Source organism: Lethenteron reissneri, chromosome 18 (assembly GCF_015708825.2).
Source record: "Lethenteron reissneri isolate LAM-NWPU_2019-01 chromosome 18, ASM1570882v1, whole genome shotgun sequence".
Taxonomy (NCBI): domain Eukaryota; kingdom Metazoa; phylum Chordata; class Hyperoartia; order Petromyzontiformes; family Petromyzontidae; genus Lethenteron; species Lethenteron reissneri.
The window spans coordinates 643,885-664,759 of record NC_083796.1 but is presented as its reverse complement, the minus strand read 5'-3'; the positions used below and the strand labels follow the sequence as shown (position 1 = coordinate 664,759).

At 57.4% G+C, this 20,875-nt stretch overlaps 1 protein-coding gene across 1 annotated transcript in view; it reads right to left on the bottom strand.

Annotated features, from left to right (window-relative positions):
* The window catches only part of LOC133343612 (uncharacterized), an 87,829-nt gene that overhangs the window by 60,095 nt on the left and 6,859 nt on the right, over nucleotides 1–20,875 (bottom strand). Inside the window, exons 2-5 of the mRNA XM_061553303.1 lie at nucleotides 15,494–15,582; nucleotides 14,688–14,802; nucleotides 11,182–11,324; nucleotides 10,020–10,136 (exon numbers count right to left, since the gene is read on the bottom strand). Of these exons, the coding sequence (XP_061409287.1) occupies nucleotides 10,020–10,136; nucleotides 11,182–11,324; nucleotides 14,688–14,802; nucleotides 15,494–15,582 (464 nt within the window). The remainder of the gene's footprint in view (nucleotides 1–10,019; nucleotides 10,137–11,181; nucleotides 11,325–14,687; nucleotides 14,803–15,493; nucleotides 15,583–20,875) is intronic.

Here is a 20,875-nt window from a genome sequence, read left to right as displayed (position 1 = left end):
GTTAGTGTGGGCCACGATGACACGTTAGTGTGGGCCACGATGACAAGTTAGTGTGGGCCACGGTGGCACGTTAGTGTGGGCCACGATGGCACGTTAGTGTGGGCCACGGTGGCACGTTAGTGTGGGCCACGATGTCACGTTAGTGTGGGCCACGATGAGACGTTAGTGTGGGCCACGATGACACGTTAGTGTGGGCCACGGTGACACATTAGTGTGGGCCACGGTGACACGTTAGTGTGGGCCTCGATGTCACGTTAGTGTGGGCCTCGATGTCACGTTAGTGTGGGCCACGATGGCAAGTTAGTGTGGGCCACGATGTCACGTTAGTGTGGGCCTCGATGTCACGTTAGTGTGGGCCACGGTGGCACGTTAGTGTGGGCCACGGTGACACGTTAGTGTGGGCCATGGTGACACGTTAGTGTGGGCCACGATGGCACGTTAGTGTGAGCCTCGATGTCACGTTAGTGTGGGCCTCGATGTCACGTTAGTGTGGGCCACGGTGGCACGTTAGTGTGGGCCATGATGACACGTTAGTGTGAGCCACGGTGACACGTTAGTGTGGGCCTCGATGTCACGTTAGTGTGGGCCTCAATGTCACGTTAGTGTGGGCTACGGTGACAAGTTAATGTGGGCCACGGTGACACGTTAGTGTGGGCCTCGATGTCACGTTAGTGTGGGCCACGGTGGCACGTTAGTGTGGGTCACGGTGGCACGCGTTAGTGTGGGCCACGATGACACGCGTTAGTGTGAGCCACGATGGCATGTGTTAGTGTGGGCCACGGTGGCACGCGTTAGTGTGGGCCACGGTGGCACGCGTTAGTGTGGGCCACGATGACACGCGTTAGTGTGAGCCACGATGGCATGTGTTAGTGTGGGCCATGATGGCACACGTTAGTGTGGGCCACGATGGCACGTTAGTGTGGGCCTCGATGTCACGTGTTAGTGTGGGCCACGATGACACGTTAGTGTGGGCCACGATTGCACGTTAGTGTGGGCCACGATGGCACGTTAGTGTGGGCCACGATGACACGTTAGTGTGGGCCACGATGACACGTTAGTGTGGGCCACGATGACACGTTAGTGTGGGCCACGATGACACGTTAGTGTGGGCCACGATGGCACGTTAGTGTGGGCCACGATGACACGTTAGTGTGGGCCACGATGGCACGTTAGTGTGGGCCACGATGACACGTTAGTGTGGGCCACGATGACACGTTAGTGTGGGCCACGGTGGCACGCGTTAGTGTGGGCCACGGTGGCACGCGTTAGTGTGGGCCATGGTGGCACACGTTAGTGTGGGCCACGATGGCACACGTTAGTGTGGGCCACGATGGCACGTTAGTGTGGGCCTCGATGTCACGTGTTAGTGTGGGCCACGATGACACGTTAGTGTGGGCCACGATTAAACGTTAGTGTGGGCCACGATGACACGTTAGTGTGGGCCTCGATGTCACGTTAGTGTGGGCCACGATGACACGTTAGTGTGGGCCACGATGACACGTTAGTGTGGGCCACGATGACACGTTAGTGTGGGCCACGATGGCACGTTAGTGTGGGCCACGATGACACGTTAGTGTGGGCCACGATGGCACGTTAGTGTGGGCCCCGATGACACGTTAGTGTGGGCCTCGATGACACGTTAGTGTGGGCAACGGTGACACGTTAGTGTGGGCCACGATGACACGTTAGTGTGGGCCACGATGACACGTTAGTGTGGGCCACGATGACACGTTAGTGTGGGCCACGGTGACACGTTAGTGTGGGCCACGATGACACGTTAGTGTGGGCCACGATGACACGTTAGTGTGGGCCACGATGGCACGTTAGTGTGGGCCACGATGACACGTTAGTGTGGGCCACGGTGACACGTTAGTGTGGGCCTCGATGTCACGTTAATGTGGGCCACGGTGGCACGTTAGTGTGGGCCACGATGACACGTTAATGTGGGCCACGGTGGCATGTGTTAGTGTGGGCCGCGATGTTACACGTTAATGTGGGCCACGGTGGCACGCGTTAGTGTGGGCCACTATGGCACGCGTTAGCGTGGGCCACGGTGGCACGCGTTAGTGTGGGCCACGATGGCACGTTAGTGTGGGCCACGATGACACGTTAGTGTGGGCCACGATGACACGTTAGTGTGGGCCATGATGTCACGTGTTAGCGTGGGCCACGATGACACGTTAGTGTGGGCCACGGTGGCATGCGTTAGCGTGGGCCACGGTGGCACGCGTAAGCGTGGGCCACGGTGGCACGCGTTAGCGTGGGCCACGGTGGCACGCGTTAGCGTGGGCCACGGTGGCATGCGTTAGCGTGGGCCACGATGGCACGTGTTAGTGTGGGCCGCGATGGCACGTTAGTGTGGGCCACGATGACACGTTAGTGTGGGCCACGGTGGCATGTGTTAGTGTGGGCCGCGATGTTACGCGTTAGTGTGGGCCACGTTGACACGCGTTAGTGTGGGCCACTATGGCACGCGTTAGCGTGGGCCACGGTGACACGCGTTAGTGTGGGCCACGATGGCACGCGTTAGTGTGGGCCACGATGGCACGTTAGTGTGGGCCACGATGACACGTTAGTGTGGGCCACGATGACACGTTAGTGTGGGCCATGATGTCACGTGTTAGCGTGGGCCACGATGACACGTTAGTGTGGGCCACGGTGGCACGCGTTAGCGTGGGCCACGGTGGCACGCGTTAGCGTGGGCCACGGTGGCACGCGTTAGCGTGGGCCACGATGGCACGTGTTAGTGTGGGCCGCGATGGCACGCGTTAGTGTGGGCCGCGATGTCACGTGTTAGCGTGGGTCACGATGTCACGCGTTAGTGTGGGCCACGATGACACGCGTTAGTGTGAGCCACGATGGTATGTGTTAGTGTGGGCCACGGTGGCACGCGTTAGTGTGGGCCACGGTGGCACGCGTTAGTGTGGGCCACGATGGCACACGTTAGTGTGGGCCACGATGGCACACGTTAGTGTGGGCCACGATGGCACGTTAGTGTGGGCCTCGATGTCACGTGTTAGTGTGGGCCACGATGACACGTTAGTGTGGGCCACGATTACACGTTAGTGTGGGCCACGATGACACGTTAGTGTGGGCCTCGATGTCACGTTAGTGTGGGCTACGATGACACGTTAGTGTGGGCCACGATGACACGTTAGTGTGGGCCACGATGACACGTTAGTGTGGGCCACGATGGCACGTTAGTGTGGGCCACGATGACACGTTAGTGTGGGCCACGATGGCACGTTAGTGTGGGCCACGATGACACGTTAGTGTGGGCCTCGATGACACGTTAGTGTGGGCCACGATGACACGTTAGTGTGGGCCACGATGGCACGTTTGTGTGGGCCACGATGACACGTTAGTGTGGGCCACGATGACACGATAGTGTGGGCCACGGTGACACGTTAGTGTGGGCCACGATGACACGTTAGTGTGGGCCACGATGACACGTTAGTGTGGGCCACGATGGCACGTTAGTGTGGGCCACGATGACACGTTAGTGTGGGCCACGGTGACACGTTAGTGTGGGCCTCGATGTCACGTTAATGTGGGCCACGGTGGCACGTTAGTGTGGGCCACGATGACACGTTAATGTGGGCCACGGTGGCATGTGTTAGTGTGGGCCGCGATGTTACGCGTTAGTGTGGGCCACGGTGACACGCGTTAGTGTGGGCCACGGTGGCACGCGTTAGTGTGGGCCACTATGGCACGCGTTAGCGTGGGCCACGGTGGCAGGCGTTAGTGTGGGCCACGATGGCACGCGTTAGTGTGGGCCACGATGGCACGTTAGTGTGGGCCACGATGACACGTTAGTGTGGGCCACGATGACACGTTAGTGTGGGCCATGATGTCACGTGTTAGCGTGGGCCACGATGACACGTTAGTGTGGGCCACGGTGGCACGCGTTAGCGTGGGCCACGGTGGCACGCGTAAGCGTGGGCCACGGTGGCATGCGTTAGCGTGGGCCACGGTGGCACGCGTTAACGTGGGCCATGGTGGCACGCGTTAGCGTGGGCCACGATGGCACGTGTTAGTGTGGGCCGCGATGGCACGTTAGTGTGGGCCACGATGACACGTTAGTGTGGGCCACGATGACACGTTAGTATGGGCCACGGTGGCATGTGTTAGTGTGGGCCGCGATGTTACGCGTTAGTGTGGGCCAAGGTGACACGCGTTAGTGTGGGCCACTATGGCACGCGTTAGCGTGGGCCACGGTGGCACGCGTTAGTGTGGGCCACGATGGCACGCGTTAGTGTGGGCCACGATGGCACGTTAGTGTGGGCCACGATGACACGTTAGTGTGGGCCACGATGACACGTTAGTGTGGGCCATGATGTCACGTGTTAGCGTGGGCCACGATGACACGTTAGCGTGGGCCACGGTGGCACGCGTTAGCGTGGGCCACGGTGGCACGCGTTAGCGTGGGCCACGGTGGCACGCGTTAGCGTGGGCCACGATGGCACGTGTTAGTGTGGGCCGCGATGGCACGCGTTAGTGTGGGCCGCGATGTCACGTGTTAGCGTGGGTCACGATGTCACGTGTTAGTGTGGGCCACGATGACACGTTAGTGTGGGCCACGATTACACGTTAGTGTGGGCCACGATGACACGTTAGTGTGGGCCTCGATGTCACGTTAGTGTGGGCCACGATGACACGTTAGTGTGGGCCACGATGACACGTTAGTGTGGGCCACGATGACACGTTAGTGTGGGCCACGATGGCACGTTAGTGTGGGCCACGATGACACGTTAGTGTGGGCCACGATGGCACGTTAGTGTGGGCCACGATGACACGTTAGTGTGGGCCTCGATGACACGTTAGTGTGGGCCACGATGACACGTTAGTGTGGGCCACGATGGCACGTTAGTGTGGGCCACGATGACACGTTAGTGTGGGCCACGATGACACGTTAGTGTGGGCCACGGTGACACGTTAGTGTGGGCCACGATGACACGTTAGTGTGGGCCACGATGACACGTTAGTGTGGGCCACGATGGCACGTTAGTGTGGGCCACGATGACACGTTAGTGTGGGCCACGGTGACACGTTAGTGTGGGCCTCGATGTCACGTTAATGTGGGCCACGGTGGCACGTTAGTGTGGGCCACGATGACACGTTAATGTGGGCCACGGTGGCATGTGTTAGTGTGGGCCGCGATGTTACGCGTTAGTGTGGGCCACGGTGACACGCGTTAGTGTGGGCCACGGTGGCACGCGTTAGTGTGGGCCACTATGGCACGCGTTAGCGTGGGCCACGGTGGCACGCGTTAGTGTGGGCCACGATGGCACGCGTTAGTGTGGGCCACGATGGCACGTTAGTGTGGGCCACGATGACACGTTAGTGTGGGCCACGATGACACGTTAGTGTGGGCCATGATGTCACGTGTTAGCGTGGGCCACGATGACACGTTAGTGTGGGCCACGGTGGCACGCGTTAGCGTGGGCCACGGTGGCACGCGTTAGTGTGGGCCACTATGGCACGCGTTAGCGTGGGCCACGGTGGCACGCGTTAGTGTGGGCCACGATGGCACGCGTTAGTGTGGGCCACGATGGCACGTTAGTGTGGGCCACGATGACACGTTAGTGTGGGCCACGATGACACGTTAGTGTGGGCCATGATGTCACGTGTTAGCGTGGGCCACGATGACACGTTAGTGTGGGCCACGGTGGCACGCGTTAGCGTGGGCCACGGTGGCACGCGTAAGCGTGGGCCACGGTGGCACGCGTTAGCGTGGGCCACGGTGGCACGCGTTAGCGTGGGCCACGGTGGCACGCGTTAGCGTGGGCCACGATGGCACGTGTTAGTGTGGGCCGCGATGGCACGTTAGTGTGGGCCACGATGACACGTTAGTGTGGGCCACGATGACACGTTAGTATGGGCCACGGTGGCATGTGTTAGTGTGGGCCGCGATGTTACGCGTTAGTGTGGGCCACGGTGACACGCGTTAGTGTGGGCCACTATGGCACGCGTTAGCGTGGGCCACGGTGGCACGCGTTAGTGTGGGCCACGATGGCACGCGTTAGTGTGGGCCACGATGGCACGTTAGTGTGGGCCACGATGACACGTTAGTGTGGGCCACGATGACACGTTAGTGTGGGCCATGATGTCACGTGTTAGCGTGGGCCACAATGACACGTTAGCGTGGGCCACGGTGGCACGCGTTAGCGTGGGCCACGGTGGCACGCGTTAGTGTGGGCCACGGTGGCACGCGTTAGCGTGGGCCACGATGGCACGTGTTAGTGTGGGCCGCGATGGCACGCGTTAGTGTGGGCCGCGATGTCACGTGTTAGCGTGGGTCACGATGTCACGCGTTAGTGTGGGCCACGATGACACGCGTTAGTGTGAGCCACGATGGCATGTGTTAGTGTGGGCCACGGTGGCACGCGTTAGTGTGGGCCACGGTGGCACGCGTTAGTGTGGGCCATGATGGCACACGTTAGTGTGGGCCACGATGGCACGTTAGTGTGGGCCTCGATGTCACGTGTTAGTGTGGGCCACGATGACACGTTAGTGTGGGCCACGATTACACGTTAGTGTGGGCCACGATGACACGTTAGTGTGGGCCTCGATGTCACGTTAGTGTGGGCCACGATGACACGTTAGTGTGGGCCACGATGACACGTTAGTGTGGGCCACGATGACACGTTAGTGTGGGCCACGATGGCACGTTAGTGTGGGCCACGATGACACGTTAGTGTGGGCCACGATGGCACGTTAGTGTGGGCCACGATGACACGTTAGTGTTGGCCTCGATGACACGTTAGTGTGGGCCACGATGACACGTTAGTGTGGGCCACGATGGCACGTTAGTGTGGGCCACGATGACACGTTAGTGTGGGCCACGATGACACGTTAGTGTGGGCCACGGTGACACGTTAGTGTGGGCCACGATGACACGTTAGTGTGGGCCACGATGACACGTTAGTGTGGGCCACGATGGCACGTTAGTGTGGGCCACAATGACACGTTAGTGTGGGCCACGGTTACACGTTAGTGTGGGCCTCGATGTCACGTTAATGTGGGCCACTGTGGCACGTTAGTGTGGGCCACGATGACACGTTAGTGTGGGCCACGATGTCATGTTAGTGTGGGCCACGATGACACGTTAGTGTGGGCCTCGATGACACGTTAGTGTGGGCCACGGTGACACGTTAGTGTGGGCCTCGATGTCACGTTAATGTGGGCCACGATGACACGTTAGTGTGGGCCACGGTGGCATGTGTTAGTGTGGGCCGCGATGTTACGCGTTAGTGTGGGCCACGGTGACACGCGTTAGTGTGGGCCACGGTGGCACGCGTTAGTGTGGGCCACTATGGCACGCGTTAGCGTGGGCCACGGTGGCACGCGTTAGTGTGGGCCACGATGGCACGCGTTAGTGTGGGCCACGATGGCACGTTAGTGTGGGCCACGATGACACGTTAGTGTGGGCCACGATGACACGTTAGTGTGGGCCATGATGTCACGTGTTAGCGTGGGCCACGATGACACGTTAGTGTGGGCCACGGTGGCACGCGTTAGCGTGGGCCACGGTGGCACGCGTAAGCGTGGGCCACGGTGGCACGCGTTAGCGTGGGCCACGGTGGCACGCGTTAGCGTGGGCCACGGTGGCACGCGTTAGCGTGGGCCACGATGGCACGTGTTAGTGTGGGCCGCGATGGCACGTTAGTGTGGGCCACGATGACACGTTAGTGTGGGCCACGATGACACGTTAGTGTGGGCCACGGTGGCATGTGTTAGTGTGGGCCGCGATGTTACGCGTTAGTGTGGGCCACGGTGACACGCGTTAGTGTGGGCCACTATGGCACGCGTTAGCGTGGGCCACGGTGGCACGCGTTAGTGTGGGCCACGATGGCACGCGTTAGTGTGGGCCACGATGGCACGTTAGTGTGGGCCACGATGACACGTTAGTGTGGGCCACGATGACACGTTAGTGTGGGCCATGATGTCACGTGTTAGCGTGGGCCACGATGACACGTTAGTGTGGGCCACGGTGGCACGCGTTAGCGTGGGCCACGGTGGCACGCGTTAGCGTGGGCCACGGTGGCACGCGTTAGCGTGGGCCACGATGGCACGTGTTAGTGTGGGCCGCGATGGCACGCGTTAGTGTGGGCCGCGATGTCACGTGTTAGAGTGGGCCACGATGGCACGCGTTAGTGTGGGCCGCGAAGTCACGTGTTAGCGTGGGTCACGATGTCACGCGTAAGCGTGAGCCACGGTGGCACGCGTTAGCGTGGGCCACGGTGGCACGCGTTAGCGTAGGCCACGGTGGCACGCGTTAGCGTGGGCCACGATGGCACGCGTTAGTGTGCACCGCGATGTCACGTGTTAGAGTGGGCCACGATGGCACGCGTTAGTGTGGACCGCGATGTCATGTGTTAGAGTGGGTCACGATGGCACGCGTTAGCGTGGGGCGCGATGTCACGTGTTAGTGTGGGCCACGATGGCACTCGTTAGTGTGGGCCACGATGTCACGTGTTAGAGTGGGTCACGATGGCACGCGTTAGCGTGGGGCGCGATGTCACGTGTTAGTGTGGGCCACGATGGCACGCGTTAGTGTGGGCCACGGTGGCACGCGTTAGTGTGGGCCACGATGACACGTGTTAGTGTGGGTCACGATGTCACGTGTTAGTGTGGGCCACGATGGCACGCGTTAGTGTGGGCCACGGTGGCACGCGTTAGTGTGGGCCACGGTGGCACGTCTTAGTGTGGGCCACGATGGCACGTGTTAGTGTGGGCCGCGATGTCACGCGTTAGAGTGGGCCACGATGACACGCGTTAGTGTGGGCCGCGATGGCACGTGTTAGTGTGGGCCACGATGGCACGCGTTAGCGTGGGCCCCGGCTCCAGGGTGGGCGGGAGCCCCCCTATCGCCGCTCGGCCTTGTCTACACAGCCCACGTCGACGTGGAGACGTCACGATAACAACACGTGTGGTTGATGCAGTGGCACGATTCCTTGCAAAAGCTTTCCGTTTGGTGTTTCAACATCTTAACACACCTGTTTTGTTGCCAGAAATGGTCAAACTTATTCTGATATTGTGATACTGGCAAGGGAGGTACTGTGATGGAGCTGCTCACGCCGAGTTCTCAATGTCCTGACGGTGGCTTTGTCCTTGTGCTGGTCGCCGTGTGGCGTCCTCTGGTCTAGCACTGTTTGAGACGAGGCTCTAAAGAAAGCTGTCTCTGGTGTGGACCAATCAGTTTCAAAGACAATGCTTCATCATATACTACCGGAGCGTGTTTTTTTAGTTGTTTTCATATTCACCACAAGTACCGTGTGTGGTTAATGCAGTGACATGATTCCTTGCAAAACGTTTCTGTTTGGTGTTTTAACATCTTAACTGTTTTATTGACATAAAGGATAAACCCTATTCTCATAACAATACGACTATTTACTATTTTTATTTTACCAGGTGAAGCCCACTGAGCTACAGTATGTAGTTCTTTTTTTCAGAAGCGACCTGGCCACACACGGTCGCTCAACGAAGTGGCTTATCGCGTGGAAATTCACAAGTCAAATAATCTAAATGCGTGATGTTGATTCTTAATGTGGAGGGAAAAACCGGAGGTCCCGGAGAAAAATCCACACGACCACGGAGAGAACATGCAAACTCCACGTGTTCAGTTTAATACGTAGGCTCTTGCGACCAACTAGCTTCATCAGGCTCTCGCTTGATGAATCGAGTTGTAATTACTGATGAAACGTCGTACTCAGATTGTAAATGTTGTGGCTTGGCTCTGCAACACACCGATGTGCTGTACCAGTGACGAATTGGCCACGTTCTGTTTACGTGACAGCCCTTACTAGTTGGCTGTGTCGGGTGGTGGCGGGTTTAAACGACACATTTATATATTTATGCGATCTAACCCAAAAAACCTACACATACTCAGGTGTCAGGGTCGGGATCGAACCCACGACCTCCTGTATACCAAGTGAGGCAGATGACATCTTGCCACCACGCGCCTATCGGTGGGCCCAATGCATCGCCCCCTCCCCCCCTGGCGTTGCGGGCCTCACCGTGCCGCGACCCTTGATGAGGACGACGGTGCTGACGACGGAGGCCCTTGCCGATCGCCACGGCGACGCGGGCAGCGCCACGCTGAGCGACCGCGTGCGGGGCCGCGGGCCCGCATCCTGCGGGGAGAGAGGGGCACGGCGCGGGAGGAGACGGAGCCACCTCTTAGATTCCTTCACCTCCCACGCCGAGGGGCATGGGCTACCGGACCCTGTCTCGTCTCCGCCACCACCACCACCACCACACTCGCTCACCTGCCAACCCAATCAAGCACTCGCTCACCTGCCAACCCACTCACTCACCCCCTCACCTACACACTCGCAGCACTGGCACACACAGCACTGGCACACACAGCAAAAAGATAAAAATGCAAAGATCCTCAGTATAGCCTGAACAGACTGTCGGGGCAAGTGCTGTTAGCGGTCACCTATGAAGGCCGGCACAGCACACGAGGGGGTGGGTAGCCAGCACCACGGCCGGCCGCACCACCCACTCAATCACGCACTCATTCAACACACTCACCCACTCACACACTCATCGCAATATTGCACCACCACACTGCAGGTCACCCACTCACCTCAAGGCGATTCGCTGCTCGACCTGGCCCTGAGGTTTGCTCTCTCACCGCTGAGCGAGCTGACACAACCGTGGCTGGTGGCGCGTCGTGACGACGCTTGCACACTACGCGACGATTTAATTTGTTTGACTGCGTCGGGTGGTGGAGGGTCTTACACAATGTTGGTCAGATCATCACGTGCCCTTATGCAAAAACTAAATTACGAATCATAATCATGGCTTGCGAAAACAAATATTATTCGTGTTCAGATAACGGCCACGATGTTAAATTGTGTTGCCTGTGGGATGGGCGGGGGAGCCGGGACGGGGAGTGAGAGGGGGAGCCAGGAGGGGGAGCCAGGAGGGGGAGCCAGGAGGGGGGGGGGGGAGCCGGGAGGGGGAGTTAGAGGGGGAGCCGGGAGGGGGAGTTAGAGGGGGAGCCAGGAGGGGGGGGAGCCGGGACGGGGAGTGAGAGGGGGAGCCAGGAGGGGGAGCCAGGAGGGGGAGCCAGGAGGGGGGGGAGCCGGGAGGGGGAGTTAGAGGGGGAGCCGGGAATGGGAGGGGGGAGGGAGAGCCGGGAGGGGGGAGTCGGGAGGGGGGTATCCTCACCTGCGTGGCGGGAACGTCGAGGAGCAGCTGCGGGGGGAGCGACAACTTCCTGGGGCCCTCAGCGCCCTCCCCTCTCCCCCCTCCTCCGCGTGGCGCCGCCGCCAGGGACCACGCCGGGGGCTGTCCACCGGCGTCAACCCCTCCTGCGGGAGGTCGGCAGGGGATCTGACCTGTGTCACTCTGTGTCACTCTGTGGGTCTCTGTGTCACTCTGTGTCACTCTGTGTGTCTCTGTGTCACTCTGTGTCACTCTGTGTCACTCTGTGTGTCTCTGTGTCACTCTGTGTGTCTCTGTGTCACTCTGTGTCACTCTGTGTCACTCTGTGGATCTCTGTGTCACTCTGTGGATCTCTGTGTCACTCTGTGTCACTCTGTGTCACTCTGTGGATCTCTGTGTCACTCTGTGTCACTCTGTGCATCTCTGTGTCACTCTGTGTCACTCTGTGCATCTCTGTGTCACTCTGTGTCACTCTGTGCATCTCTGTGTCACTCTGTGTCACTCTGTGCATCTCTGTGTCACTCTGTGGATCTCTGTGTCACTCTGTGTCACTCTGTGTCACTCTGTGCATCTCTGTGTCACTCTGTGTCACTCTGTGGATCTCTGTGTCACTCTGTGTCACTCTGCGTCACTCTGTGGATCTCTGTGTCACTCTGTGCCACTCTGTGTCACTCTGTGCATCTCTGTGTCACTCTGTGTCACTCTGTGCCACTCTGTGTCACTCTGTGGATCTCTGTTGATCTCTGTGGATCTCTGTGTCACTCTGTGGATCTCTGTGTCACTCTGTGGATCTCTGTGTCACTCTGTGGATCTCTGTGTCACTCTGTGGATCTCTGTGTCACTCTGTGCATCTCTGTGTCACTCTGTGGATCTCTGTGTCACTCTGTGTCACTCTGTGTCACTCTGTGGATCTCTGTGTCACTCTGTGGATCTCTGTGGATCTCTGTGGATCTCCTGTGGATCTCTGTCACTCTGTGGATCTCTGTGTCACTCTGTGTTACTCTGTGTCACTCTGTGTTACTCTGTGTCACTCTGTGTTACTCTGTGTCACTCTGTGGATCTCTGTGTCACTCTGTGTCACTCTGTGGATCTCTGTGTCACTCTGTGGATCTCTGTGTCACTCTGTGTCACTCTGTGTCACTCTGTGCATCTCTGTGTCACTCTGTGTCACTCTGTGGATCTCTGTGGATCTGATCTCTGTGTCACTCTGTGGATCTCTGTGGATCTCTGTGTCACTCTGTGTCACTCTGTGCATCTCTGTGTCACTCTGTGTCACTCTGTGGATCTCTGTGGATCTCTGTGTCACTCTGTGGATCTCTGTGTCACTCTGTGTCACTCTGTGTCACTCTGTGGATCTCTGTGTCACTCTGTGGATCTCTGTGTCACTCTGTGGATCTCTGTGTCACTCTGTGTCACTCTGTGGATCTCTGTGTCACTCTGTGGATCTCTGTGTCACTCTGTGTCACTCTGTGGATCTCTGTGTCACTCTGTGTCACTCTGTGCCACTCTGTGGATCTCTGTGCATCTCTGTGTCACTCTGTGTCACTCTGTGCATCTCTGTGTGACTCTGTGTCACTCTGTGGATCTCTGTGTCACTCTGTGTCACTCTGTTCGTCTGTGTGTCACTCTGTGGATCTCTGTGTCACTCTGTGTCAGTCTGTGGATCTCTGTGTCACTCTGTGGATCTCTGTGTCACTCTGTGCATCTCTGTGTTACTCTGTGGATCTCTGTGGATCTCTGTGTCACTCTGTGGATCTCTGTGTCACTCTGTGTCACTCTGTGTCACTCTGTGCATCTCTGTGTCACTCTGTGAATCTCCGTGTCACTCTGTGTCACTCTGTGTCACTCTGTGGATCTCTGTGTCACTCTGTGGATCTCTGTGTCACTCTGTGCATCTCTGTGTCACTCTGTGGATCTCTGTATCACTCTGTGTCACTCTGTGGATCTCTGTGTGACTCTGTGGATCTCTGTGTTACTCTGTGTCACTCTGTGTCACTCTGTGCATCTCTGTGTCACTCTGTGTCACTCTGTGGATCTCTGTGGATCTCTGTGTCACTCTGTGGATCTCTGTGGATCTCTGTGTCACTCTGTGTCACTCTGTGCATCTCTGTGTCACTCTGTGTCACTCTGTGGATCTCTGTGGATCTCTGTGGATCTCTGTGTCACTCTGTGGATCTCTGTGTCACTCTGTGTCACTCTGTGGATCTCTGTGTCACTCTGTGGATCTCTGTGTCACTCTGTGGATCTCTGTGTCACTCTGTGTCACTCTGTGGATCTCTGTGTCACTCTGTGGATCTCTGTGTCACTCTGTGTCACTCTGTGGATCTCTGTGTCACTCTGTGTCACTCTGTGCCACTCTGTGGATCTCTGTGCATCTCTGTGTCACTCTGTGTCACTCTGTGCATCTCTGTGTGACTCTGTGTCACTCTGTGGATCTCTGTGTCACTCTGTGTCACTCTGTTCGTCTGTGTGTCACTCTGTGGATCTCTGTGTCACTCTGTGTCAGTCTGTGGATCTCTGTGTCACTCTGTGGATCTCTGTGTCACTCTGTGCATCTCTGTGTTACTCTGTGGATCTCTGTGGATCTCTGTGTCACTCTGTGGATCTCTGTGTCACTCTGTGTCACTCTGTGTCACTCTGTGCATCTCTGTGTCACTCTGTGAATCTCCGTGTCACTCTGTGTCACTCTGTGGATCTCTGTGTCACTCTGTGAATCTCTGTGTCACTCTGTGCATCTCTGTGTCACTCTGTGGATCTCTGTGTCACTCTGTGTCACTCTGTGGATCTCTGTGTGACTCTGTGGATCTCTGTGTCACTCTGTGGATCTCTGTGTCACTCTGTGTCACTCTGTGGATCTCTGTGTCACTCTGTGTCACTCTGTGCATCTCTGTGTCACTCTGTGTCACTCTGTGTCACTCTGTGCATCTCTGTGTCACTCTGTGGATCTCTGTGTGACTCTGTGGATCTCTGTGTCACTCTGTGGATCTCTGTGTCACTCTGTGTCACTCTGTGCATCTCTGTGTCCCTTTGTGCATCTCTGTGTCACTCTGTGTCACTCTGTGCATCTCTGTTTCCCTTTGTGCATCTCTGTGTCACTCTCTGGATCTCTGTGTCACTCTGTGTCACTCTGTAGATCTCTGTGTCACTCTGTGCATCTCTGTGTCACTCTGTGTCACTCTGTGTCACTCTCTGGATGTGTGTGTCACTCTGTGGATCTCATATTCTTAGGTTTTTTTCGGTAAAGTCTCCATGCAACTCTATGTCCTATTTAACAGTGCAGCTCAACGCGGCCTTCCAATCTGGAATAATGACGCCTGAGTGTGAGCGTGAGGGGCAGCCGTAACGACGGCGTCTCCAGAACGCAGCGCTCTGGCCGCACGGCGAGGTTGGGGTTCATGGAGCTCGAGGTCACGGTTTCTGGGGTTAGGGCCGAGGGTTAGGGGTCACGGTTGTGGTCGTGGTTTGGGGGGAGGGGTGGTGTGAGTAGCCGCCCACCGAGTAGGGGTCACCTCGGGCAGCGCAGGGCGTGTGGCACGACCACAGGAGGTCGGGCAGCGACTGGGTCATCACGCGGTCGGCAAGGTCACAGAGGTCGTCGGGGTCAAGGAAGTTGAGGTCCACCCCCTGCAAAGCGAGAGATACAATGATCATCACGCACACATCATCACCGTCGTCATCATCGACATCGTCAAACGACTGCTGGCACCGCATGAGCTCGTGGGATTGAATCGGGGAGTCCAGCAGTGCCCGTGGTCAAACTGAGGCACAAAACAACACCCAACATCGCATGGCACGTGGTTCCGCGCTTAATTTGTCTAAACGCCAGCTCTGAGAGTTAAATAAAAGAATCGGGTTGGCTGTCATGCGACGAACATTCCTCTCATATGGCCTAGCAGGTGGGCAACTGCAGCCCCCTACTGTGTGCGGTCCAGAGGTGTCACCTGAAGAACGGAGCTCAGAGGTAGCTCTGCTACATCCGCTTCTGCGGGGCCGTTCTCTCGTGATGCGGAGGTGGATCGGACTGCTCTGCGAGATTTCCCAACGGATTCTGTGCCTCATAGCGTGGCGCGGTTAGTTACGAGGCCCAGTGGTGGAATATCCACATTCTTATGGCGGGGGCGAGTCTATCCATAAGATAATCACTCTTGTTGACTTCCCCGCAAAGTGGTACCTATTTTATGAGCTAAACTACCCCTCCCCACCCCCCCAACTAGGGTTTGAACTCGCAACCTTCCGATTGCGACGCGCTCACTCGGCCGATGAGCTGCCCGGAGTCTGCGTGTGCCGACCGCGTGTGTCACTCAGTGCGCCTCACCCTCCTGTGCAACGTTGCCACACCCTCGCGGGGGTCATCGGGGTCAAAGCTTGACCCTGCGTACGCTGCGAGCCACTGCGTCCCACCACCTACATCGTGATAACACAGCGCGCACAATCCATCCACTCACAATCCATCCACTCACAATCCATCCACTCACAATCCATCCACTCACAATCCATCCACTCACAATCCATCCACTCACAAGCCACAATCATCCACTCACAATCCATCCACTCACAATCCATCCACTCACAATCCATCCACTCACAAGCCACAATCATCCACTCACAATCCATCCACTCACAATCCATCCACTCACAATCCATCCACTCACAAGCCACAATCATCCACTCATAATCCATCCACTCACAATCCATCCACTCACAATCCATCCACTCACAAGCCACAATCATCCACTCATAATCCATCCACTCACAATCCATCCACTCACAATCCATCCACTCACAAGCCACAATCATCCACTCACAATCTATCCACTCACAATCCATCCACTCACAATCCATCCACTCACAATCCATCCACTCACAAGCCACAATCATCCACTCATAATCCATCCACTCACAATCCATCCACTCACAATCCATCTGTAATAAAGGACTCTTGCACCGGGTCTGTCTCCGTTGTCCTTTATTGGTTCGTACAATCTTGCCCGCACGGCATCCTCACTCAGTGTCTCCTCTGTCTCCCGCTCGGCAGCCACACCGCTGCCCGTCAGTCCTGCAGCCCCGTTGCTGCTCCACCATGCAGTCCCACTGCTGCTCGGTATGCAGCCTCACTGCTGCCCGTCTGCAGCCCCACTGCTGCCCAATGTGCAGCCCCACCGCCGCTCGCTATGCAGCCCCGCTGCTGGCTCTCTGTCGCCTCTCTGCCCGGACACCGCTGGCCGACGGTGCCGAGTCTCCGACTTGTGGCGATCGCACCACTTTCCTCCTCCTGCCCCGCGTGGCCTCCTTCTCTCTCTACTCTGACTCTCTCCTCGAACCCTTCCGGTTCCTGTCCTTAAAAGCTCTCTCCCCACGTGACCCTAACTCCTCCCACTTGTTACGTCACATCCAGCGAGCCCGTTTACGCTCGCATTACACCACCCTCCCCCGTAGAGAAAATTCCAGCCGTCCTCGGCTGAAACAGAACAAGTAATGCGAGCGACCTCCAACCATCAGCCGTGACCGGACAACGGAGAATATAACGATAATAACAACAAGAACAACAACGATCAATGAAAAGAAAGAGATTTTGAACGCGTGCGGGTCGCCTGCCCGTCCCGGACGAGCGGCGGTCCCCCTGCAGACCGAGAACGCGACGGCGTTTTAGGAGCGACGGGATTAAAACCGCCCGTCGCTATTGGAGGCCCGTCAACGCCAAGGTCCCGTTCCCCCGAAAGACCCGAGTCCGGGGTGTCCCGCAACCGTGTCCGTGGTGGGGTTGGAGGGGCGGCGGGGCCAGGTGTCCCCGCAGCCGTGGTAGGCCCACCCAGAGCAGGATTCACTGCCTCCGCCAGCGTCACGGCCGGTTCGTCTGTAGAAGGCACGACAGGCGCTCTTGCAGGGTCAACAGGTATAGGCAGAGGTGCGTCAGTAGCAACAGACATCGGCAAGGCAACATCAGGAGATGACGCATCCGTCCGTGGGGCCACGTAGGGTTTCAACCGAGACGTATGGACGTACCAGCGCCGAGATCCGAACCGAACGCGCGCGGACTGCGGGTTAGGAACCTCAATAAGCCGGACAGGCCCCTGCCATGGTTTATGCAGTTTAGGGGAGGTTCCTGCTCGCACCTGCGGGCAATGCAGCCAGGCCATGTCCCCCACCTTCCAGGGGCATTTCCCCCTCGAGCGTCGAGCGCAACGTTCGTTCCGGGCCTGGGTCTTGGCAGTAGCCAATCAGGCCTCCTCCCGCGCCTCGGCGACGTGGCGAACAGCGTCTTGAATGTAGTCGGGGAGAGGCTTAATAGGGTCTCTCGCCCCCGTTCCCAACTGCACGACCATTGGCGGCACGTTCTCGCGGCCGTACATGAGAAAAAATGGAGAATACCCTGTGGACGCGTGAGGCGTCATCCGGTATGCCGAGAGTACCCCAGGGATATGCAAATCCCAGTCAGCTTGCTTCTCATTAACCGTGTGACACAGCATGGCTGACAGCGTCCGATTTAGCCGTTCCACCATGCCATCCGTCTGCGGGTGGTAAAGAGATGCACGGATATTTTTAGTCCCCAGAGCAGCGCACACCTCGCCCAACAATTTAGAAGAAAAATTTCGGCCCTGATCCGTGAGCAGCCTCTCCGGCGCCCCTTTGTCCATGACATATCCAAATAGAAAGGCGTTCGTAATGGACGCCGCCGACTGGTCGGGCAAGGGCCAGGCCATCGGCCAGCGGGAGAGATACTCCACCTCAACTAGCAAGAATTTATTGCCCCTAGCGGATGGCGGGAAAGGTCCCAGAATATCCAACGCCACCAACTCGTTAATCCGAGACACCTGTATAGACTGCACTGGCGGCACATATGGGTGTTTAGGCGGCTTTCGCCGGGCACACTCGGGACACGCGCGAATGTGTCCGACGACATCCGTCGTCATGCCGTGCCAGAAGTAGTCTCGCTGCAACGTCAACAAGGTTTTCTGCACCCCCAGGTGTAATAGAGTGTTGCAATGCAGAGTCCTAATCAATTCGTACCGTAACGACGACAGGTACAACCAGACGCCAGCGATCATGTAACCCCTCCCTCCACATCAGCAGTCCGTCGCAAAGAGCGGCCCCCGGCGTCCCTCCGGAAAGCAGTCCCCCCCCCTCCTTTTGCAGCCCGACTCCGCAAAGCCCCCAACGAGTCATCAAGCATTTGTTCGCGAATCCACACCGATCGCGGCAGGTTCAGAACCCCATCGGCCGGTTCCGGGCACACTGGAGCCTCAGGCACCTCAACCGCTGACACAATAGGCCGAGGGGGTTGCTGAGCCAGTGTACACCTATGCGTACCCGACGCGCAAGCGCAAGGGAACCCTTGAGGTAACCTGGAGAGCGTGTCTGCATTCGCGTGCCGCGACCCCTTCCGATGCTGAATTTGGAAAGAAAACTCCTGCAGGGTGTCCAACCATCGTGCCAGTTGGCCAGATGGTTGGTCTACCCTCAGAGCATATTGTAAAGCCACATGATCCGTGTGCACAATAAACGAACGGCCGTAGAGATACGGCCGATATTGGTGGAAAAAAAAGACAATAGCCCAAAGTTCGCGGCGAGTAACGCAGTAGCGGGTTTCTGCAGGGGACAAGACGCGGCTACCGTAAGCTACCACGCGTTCTACACCGCCCTTGGACTGTGACAGAACGGCCCCGATGCCAGTGTCACTCGCGACCGTGTCCAGAATGAAAGGGTGATCGAAATCGGGATAGTCCAATGTTGGCGCCGTCGCCAAACGATCGCGTAGGCCCTTAAACGCCGCTTCCTCTGGCGGTCCCCAACTGAACTTCCGTCCTTTACCCATAAGGAGGTGCAGAGGCCGAGCGATCGTTGCAAAGTTGGGAACGAACCTACGGTAATATGAGGCAAACCCCAAGAAGGAGATGCACATCCCCCACCGTGGCCGGGGTTGGCCAGTCGCGGACGCACGCCGTCTTCTCCGGGTCCGTGGCAACCCCGTCGGCACTGACTATGTGTCCCAAATAGCGCACGGATCGTTGCAATAGGTGACATTTTTAGGTTTAAATTTTAGATTGGCGGAGCGCATCCTAGCGAACACCGCCTCCAGACTCTGTAGATGTTCGTCAAATGTGCGGCTAAAGACGATGACGTCGTCTAAATATATCAGACATGTCTCCCACTGCAACCCCGTTAATACCAGCTCCATCAACCTCTGAAATGTGGCGGGTGCAGCATTTAACCCCATCGGAAGACAATTAAATTGAAATAGGCCCTGCGGCGTACGGAAAGCAGTCTTTTCCCTCGATGGCTCATCCAGGGGAAGTTGCCAGAATCCCGAAGAGAGATCCAGCATTGAAAAGAACTTCGCACCCGACAAGGCATCGAGGGAATCATCCATACGCGGCAGGGGGTACGCATCCGCCACGGACACTTTGTTTAATTTGCGAAAATCGACGCAAAATCGCAGTTTGCCGTCTTTCTTTTTCACCAAGACTACCGGCGCGCCCCATGGGCTGTTAGACGGAGATATTATGTCTGCAGCCAGCATGTCTTCCACTGCTCCACGAACATGGTCCCGCTCCGCCGGGCTCATCCGATGCGAATTCAACCGAATCGGAGCAGCGTCCCCCGTGTCAATGTGATGGGAAAGCAGGGAGGTGCGTCCCAAGTCAAAATCATCCGAGCTAAACACATCGGAATAACTTAGCAACCGCGCGCGAAGCGCGGATCGCTGTTCCCCCATCAGGGATGAATTCTCCCCACACAACTCGGCAACCCATCGATCATCTTGGCCCGCAGGGCCCGAAACTCCGCCTACCACATCCCGGCGGCCCAGAACGTCATTGGCCATGAACGCCGTCGTGGCATGGCCCACGACCATTCCGTCCGGTACGCAAACATTCTCCGAACTCCCATTTAGCACCTGCAAAAACGGCGGCTGGCCCGGCCGGACAATAGTTTGCGCCCCAACCAATGCCGACCCACCCGCTATGGTTGCGGACGGTGATAACAAAACCCCAGGCGCTCCCTCTAGACCAGGCACCGGTTTCCGATATCGCAAAGGGATAAGCATCTGTGAACCAGGTGGAATGTCAACAGATACCTCGGACAGTGCCTGCACCTGGCAGACCGGAGCGGGCCGCCCCCAGGGCGACGGCAAAAATGAAATTTTTCGACCCCCCGGTAGTTCAATGCAATTTTGATTAACCCTTATTTGAATGGGCATTTTAGCCAGAAAATCGGTCCCCAACAAACACGGAACCGCAAGGGACCTCGAAATCAACACAGTTCCTGAGGCCGACACCCCCCCGATGGATATATTGGCGTCCACCTGGCCCACAATGCCCATACTTCCCCCGTTCGCTGCTATGCAGGAATCATAAACCGGCCACACTGCGTCCGGCGGGATGCCCAAAAGATGGAAAATGACATCTGAGATAATCGTCGCGGACGCACCGGAGTCTACCAAAATGCGCACGTCGACCCCTTGTATAGAACCCGGCACAGTGGACGAACCAGTAGTGGCCGCAACTACCCTCCGTGCCAATTTGCGCCACTGCGTTAACGAGCGACACAGGTCAGTCGGCGGCCTCCCGTTGTTAACGACACCCGGACCGCGCGGCGATGGTGATGAATGAGGTGACAAGCCTTGCCGGGTGTCTGGTGCGCACCGACTTGCCTGTCCTGGAGGGTCCTTCCGCGATATGTCCGTGATCGAGGCCTCCTG